General features: G+C 30.8%; 1 protein-coding gene across 1 annotated transcript; it reads right to left on the bottom strand.

The window, feature by feature from the left end:
- Positions 1 to 439: 439 nt before the first annotated feature.
- Positions 440 to 3,495, bottom strand: LOC100249370 (laccase-14). Its single transcript, XM_019217852.2, has 6 exons — positions 3,319 to 3,495; positions 2,917 to 3,068; positions 2,410 to 2,654; positions 2,188 to 2,316; positions 926 to 1,876; positions 440 to 794 (listed from the first exon to the last, which is right to left on the bottom strand). The coding sequence occupies exons 3-6, from the start codon at positions 2,639 to 2,641 to the stop codon at positions 664 to 666; spliced, it is 1,443 nt and encodes a 480-aa protein (XP_019073397.1). The 5' UTR covers positions 2,642 to 2,654; positions 2,917 to 3,068; positions 3,319 to 3,495; the 3' UTR covers positions 440 to 663.
- Between the last annotated feature and the right edge of the window lie 3,794 nt (positions 3,496 to 7,289).

Raw genomic sequence — 7,289 nt, 5'->3', positions numbered from 1 at the left:
ATAGACTTGGAGTTCCTTCAGTGTGCAATTAGACTGAATTTGTCCCCATGCAATGGAAATGGAAGATTTTTTTTTTTTTTTTTCCTTTTCCATTATCTTGTTGTAGTCTTGTGATATTGTTACTAAAATAGGAGGTTAAAATATAAATTATATATCAATTATTTTAAATTTAGGAAAACAATGTTTATTTTAATTTGAAATAAATAAGTAGAAAAAAACTGATTTTATCTCAATTGTGAAAGACTTCATTAAAATTTTCTTATTTGCAAAATATTTTAAGCTGTAAAAGTAAAAATTAAACAAATCATTTCATGACCTTTTTCACAACATGATATTTTATCATGTTGAATAAAATTGGAATGGTCAAAAGTTGTTAAATCAAGACTTCCATGGCAAATTCCACCATTGCATATCTCAAAGATTATTCTACAACATTATCTTTGTAGACTTTTAACAATCTAAGAAATTGAAAAATTATATAATAATCCCATACACAATATTCTACAACTTTACAATATTCTACAATTTTTTTGAATAAAAAATAAATGATGAAATCTACAACTTTACAATATTCTACAATTTTTTTTAACAAAAAAATAAATAATGAAATCTTAATGAAGCGAACAATCAATGAAATCTTTGGCATGTTAATTCTTTGCAGCTTTAACATGGTGGCATGTCGGATGGCGGAGGCAACATTTGAGCTTCTAGGTGTTTACCATTTTTCACTATGAACGCAGTTTCCATGCCCCAAGTTAGATGGCGTTCTACATGGCAGTGCATGAACCACACTCCTACAACAAAGAAAATATACCAACATTACACCTAATTTATTGAAATATTAAGAAAAATTATTTCCTTGGTATGCAGGTTAGCATTTTCAAGGGTTTTTGTTTAATAGAGGACATGAGTGCTTGCAACATACCAGGGTTTGATGCCTCGAATCTGATTGCAGCCCAACCATTCGTAGGAACAGAGATGGTACTCTGAAGGGGAGAATCCACCAGATTATAGCGCAAAGGGTCCCTATTTTTATCGAAATTCCCAAATCCCCATCCAACAAGGTAGAAACTGTATCCATGGAGATGCATAGGGTGGTGTGTCCCTGCAACCAAGTTTGTCCCTTGAAAAACAATCTCCACCGTGGAGTTATACTCGAGTACCCTTACTTCTGTTCCGTTTTCTGGCGTCTGATACTCTAATGGAAGATAATCAGCTGTAAAATCAAACACCAATGGTGGAACGCTAGGAAATTTATCTCCATATACACCACTGATGTTATAATAGTAAGCTTGCAGTATGTCAATTGTAGGGGATTGGAAGCTTATGTTGTTTATACTTGCGGAGAACCGCGTCCCATTGGGCCCTGCACATGAATTATTGGGGCATAGGAACGAGTTTACAGAAACAGTGTAAATCAGTTTAGTGCTCGGGCTCAACGGGACATTGGAAGGATGTTCCGCATCTGCTAAGCTTCGGAGGCCGGCCATGACCTGAACTGATGCATTTGTGTCATTGTATGTAGGAAAATGAGGCAAGGAGGGAGGTGAAGATGGAGTGTAGTATCCCCTGTACTGCACAATAGCTGTGGTGGTTGTGTTATCATAAAAATTTTGAGCTACCGGGGCAATGGAATAAGTTTTAGCCGCCATGTAATAGTGATCCGGGTGTTGGTTAGCTTCTAGTAAGACATCGAAGGTTTGGCCAGGATATATTGTGATATAATCTTGTGTCAATGGTTTCGTGTAGCTACCATCTGTTCCAACCACTGTCATTTTATGCTTGGCAATTGAGAAGAAGAGAGCCTCATGCAAGGCAGCATTGATTATGCGAAGTAGATAAGTCTTTCCATGATCCACCGTTAGCTTGAATGTGCCTGCAATTAGAAAGGGAAAGTTATATACTTACGACTAGAGAAAAGAAAAGGAAAAAATTTCCATGAGGATCCACCAATTATGAAGTGATTGATTGATTAGGGATGTAAGTTTGGCTCCATAGTTCAAAATTATATTTGAACTAGCCTTTTCTCATGTGTTAAATCATGGCTCTACCATCCTCATAGCTATATTCCTCTTTCTTAGCATTAAGTTTTAAATATGTTGATGTTAATAAGAAAAAGTAATATGGTTAACATACAAGAAAATGAGATCAATGTACAATTTTAAAATGGGAAGTTAAACTTTATACCTGATTTTGAGCATGGATATAGATCACCGGGTTGTCCATTTATCAATAAAGAATCAGAGGCATTAGGGTCAGCTCCGGTTGCAAGCCCTTCATCTCGAACCGCATTCACATCACTCTTCCACCATTGTCCTGCATTTCAACACAACTCCAATAATTTAGATTTCTCTTTGTTAGTTAATTCATGATATGTAAATTAACCTGTAAAAGGAACTACACTTATACCTAATATGATGGGAATTTCTGCGTTAGGCTTGGGAAAAGGATACTTGGTTCCATTCTTTGGATAAACGATTATTGCTCCATGAACAGTGGCTCGGGTCCAGTCACTGTGAGCATGCCACCATAAAGTGCCTTCCTCAGAGGAAAGGATGATCTTCTGGCTAAACTTTGACCCTGGTTGAATTGGGCATTGTGTGATATACTCGGGACCATCTGTCCATGGATATCTAGGCATGTTCACCCCATGCCTGCAAAACAATAACTATACGTTAAAACTAGTACTAATTTTTGGACTAACAAAATATGGCATGTAGCAACATATTATCATAGTAACAAGAGGCATCAACTGTATTTCAATGGAACTGATGCAAATAACCCTTAAATATTATTTTAAATTTAACTTTATTTGCAAAGCAATACATTGGAGCCCCCTCTTAGAAATAAAAGAATGTATGTCATGCAGGCATGCTGCCCATTGCTATCTTTCTCCGAGACACGCATAGGACTTACCAGTGAATGGTGATATTTTATTTTCCCCTGTTATAAACATCAACAATGATCGTCTCTCCTTTCTTAGCATATATAGTTGGTCCTGGAAATTGTCCATTTACTGTTAAGATGTTCTTGGTGCTACAAAGCCTTGTATATGAAGCTTCCTTCACCTGCAACCAATTAAAAGTTAACATTGTAACCTCATCCCAAAAGAAATATTACATGTATGAATAGTTGCATCGATCCATTCATGCAAGAGTATAACCAATTAGAAATTGATAGCATGCATGAGCGACTCAACAAGACCAAGGTACCCGAAGACTCCATGAGGATCATACGGTGGAAAATGAGAGCCATACTGCTCCCTAAATATTATGATCAGAAGTTGGCATTAAGGCTAGAATCATATATAGTATTTACCACAAAAGTAAGCCGACGAGTTGAAGCTTGGCAATGGATGCCACCACCAAAAAGTAGAAACGCTAAAATTTGCAAGAGGAAAACCTTCATGATCAGCCACATCTTCTTTGGAACAAAAGCCTCTTCTCTTGTCCTAAACACAACTCCTTCAATTTTCTTACTATTTCTAATAAGCACGACTCATTCAACATTATTCTTGATCTGTTGAATGATGCTCAAATTCAAGAAATCTAATTTTCTCAAGTAAATTAGATTTTTCAGCATTAAGCACATCAATCTTATTTTTATTTGCATCAAGAACTCTTAATTAATCTTTCATGCTCAATAAAAAGATTGTCAAAGAATTCAACCATTTGTTTATCAGTAAACTCATCATCATTAATATCACTATCACTATGACAATAAGAATTATTCTTATATTCTATAGATGCAACAAAACTTAACATGTCATTGGGATCGTACCTTGCATATTCAGAAATTGTAACAACACCGTCTTTAGAATACAAGTAACTCCATGTTGCTTATATAAACGTTTTAATATTTTTGGGGCTAGGACACTCTTAAGAGTAGTGTCCCATGCCTCCATACACTACAAGAAAAAGAGTCATTATTGACATATATCCTCTTGACTTAAGATAATATATGTGAAGATAGTCTATTTAAATGAACAATTATGACATATACAACTTTATTTAAACCAATAATGACATATATAATAGTTATTGTATTTTTCCATGACTTATGATGATGCAACCATGATAAATAATTTATAAGTCAATCTATAATTAATATGTTCATATGTCAAGGTATCCAAATGATATCAATATATATATATATATTCATGTCAAGGTATTTATAGAGGCTGGAGGTGAAAGCTGAACAGCTGGTTTCTCTCCAACTTTTGCTGTATTTCTTTAATATATAATTCATAATCTATTCAAGATGATTTTCCTGGGGTACAACCATTCCTCGCCGCGTATCAATATAAGAGAAGTAATTTGAATGTGTACTGGTTTTGAACGTTCTTCCAGGACCACTTCAAAGAGCAGGTTGTGTATGATATCTGATCACTTACCAAAATTTAAATAAACCAAATGCCTGAAGACGAGTTTCTTAGAATCTCTTGAATTTTCTAATTCAAAATACAAGTTTGACTTTGAGAATTGACCAAGAAATTAATCAAACACACTATTTTAGAATAAATTTAAAATATATGTAGAATACTTTTAAAACTTTGACCTCGCATATATACGATACCTTTATCAAGATTAGTCAAGATTTTCTCTTTGTATTTGGTAGGAAGGGAAAAGTCAGCGCTGCTTTCAGAAGGAATGTAGGATTCCATTATAGGAAAGAAACAATCATTCAATTATAGGAACCGGATCGGAAATTCCTTGTCCGGTTGGAGGGTCAATCCAGACATTCAAATCATTAGGTCAGCGATGAAATCATTCAACATGCTCACCATCAAATAATTATTGGTTTCCTTTGCATATTTCCTCCATACCGGCTTTAATCTTGATAAGACATATTGCACAGATAAATTGCAAGCACCAACATATAAATTAGTTTAAACATTCAGACATTTTCAAACATCAAATCTCCACTTTTTAAAAAATAATAATAAATAATAAATAATAAATAATTATAGATTTAAAAATAACTTTTTCCAGAACAAATAAAAAATAATTCAAACTTCCTTCGTTTATTGTACCATATACAAAGAAAAATCATTATATAAATAAAATATGCAAAGATGTATATATTTTTAAATTATTTATAAACAGAAAAAATGATGAATAAAATTTAAGATGTGAAAATTTGATCAAGTTAATTTAAACTTCTTTTATTTTTTTTCACTTTTTTTCTCCTATTTTTTCACACCATTTTTTTTTTCTCACATTTCCTTTTAAACTTTTGGAATAAATTCCCTACTATTTGTGGAGCTTTAATATAATTTTTTTCTCCATATTATACATATTTATGCAATAGTTGGTTAAACTATTTTGAATGTCTATTTTTACCTTAACAAGAAACATTTCTTGAAAATGAAGATTATTTTCTCCTTATTTTCAAATTTGTGTTTCTCCACTTTTTAAAAAAAAATAATAAAAAAAAATTGTAGATTTAAAATAACTTTTTTCAGAACAAATACAATATATAGCCGGCTTATACAAACTATTATCTAAAAAAAGGAAAAGTAAAATAAGAAATAATTCAAACTTCTTTGTTTGGTTTATTGTACCATATACAAAGAGTTTTAAATAATAAATTTGAAGCTCATCCCAAACACTTTAAAGAGTTTTAGAAATCGATACTAAATTCAATCTTATATTAAAACTCCTAAATAATCAATTGTAAAGTTGTTTTCAAATGAAACCCATCTTATCTTGATTTCCCCTCACTAAGATACTTAAAAAGTGGAATAATAGATAAGAGTGAACTTAAAACTCAATTAAGAAAATAGGTCAATAAGGAAGATCAATTATAGTACAAAGTTAAATCTTAGGAGATATTACATCTTTATAAAAAAAAAATTGAATTAGTACGAGTTCATTTAATTCAATAATTAAATTCATTTTGTTCAAAAAATTATGCACTTTCAATTTAAAGATAGAATTAAATAATATACTTTACATACTTAAATTATAAACAAACATTTTACTCTGACTCATTGATAATAACATTGTGCCCAAATAGTAGAACTTACATTAGGTGGTTAGTCTCACTTTGTGCCTTTTACCAATGGACAAAATGATTTATAATCAATGATATACCAAAGGCTAATAACACCCTTATTAGCTAGACTTACATTATATCACTATCCTCACCAAAGGTAACGCAGGTCAACAACTTTTCTCTTAAACCAATATAATAAATTAAATGATAAAATTCATTTGCATAACAATAAACAAATCATATGATATTCCCAATTTATTTTATAAACTAAGGAACAAATCATAACATTTTTAGTAAAATATTATTTGATCCACTTTAAGGAACTTAAACATTTTGATAGTTTAAAAATAGATGAAAAAAAATAAGAAATTATAAAATGGTTTACTATACTATTAACCATTACCTTGAAGAAATCATTCAAAATTCTGAAAGACTTAATCTACACCTAATATAAATATAAATAAAAAATAATTATTAAAGATTAATTATCTAAATTAATGTCTTCCTAATTCTTTTGTAAAAATTACTTTAATTCCAAACCCTTTTCTAAAGTTCTATTTTTTTTAATTGAATTTTTTATTAACCATATTATTATTATTATCATTTTCACTTCCCATAATTACATTAATGGGTATTCTTGAATTATTAATGTTAATATTCCTTCTTCTTTTTTTCATGGTAGGAAGTAGGTAATTATTTATTAATTTACTACTATTTTTACTTATCTCCTACCCACAACCCAAATCTTATTATTACTTTATTATTTCTTTGCCACAACCACTTTCCTCATTTCCTCAATTCTTCTTCCTATTAATCTAATGAAGCAAATAAAAAAGTTTCTTCTTTCTAACCCTTCGAACCAAACTTCTCTACAGACCTTTCTCTTGTTTCTTTTTCCTCAATATTTTATAATTTCAAATTTTAATAATGTGGAGAAATCAATGGAATTTAGGGGTGAATTATACTTTTATCGCTAAAAATAACTTTTATTGATGGAATTTTAGATGTTGTCAATGTTGCCAATTTTTTTAAAAAAAATTTCTGACGAGTTTGAAAATTTCATCACTAAAAGACATAATGGGAAAATTTTGGCGTCGTCATTTTTTTGGCACAAACACTTTTGTGATAGAAAAAACCTATTTTCTCACAAAAGTATTTGTCACTAATTACAATTTTTGGTGACTAAAAGTTATAACTTTATATATATATATATATATATATGCTTGCAAAATGGTTTCATTAAGTGGTTGTATTATTTCTTGAAAAATTTGGTAATTTTATCGTTATTGAAT

The sequence above is a fragment of the Vitis vinifera genome, chromosome 18 (genome assembly GCF_030704535.1).
Source record: "Vitis vinifera cultivar Pinot Noir 40024 chromosome 18, ASM3070453v1".
Lineage (NCBI taxonomy): Eukaryota > Viridiplantae > Streptophyta > Magnoliopsida > Vitales > Vitaceae > Vitis > Vitis vinifera.
The sequence above is the reverse complement of the archived record's forward strand: the minus strand, read 5'-3'. Positions and strand labels throughout refer to the sequence as shown.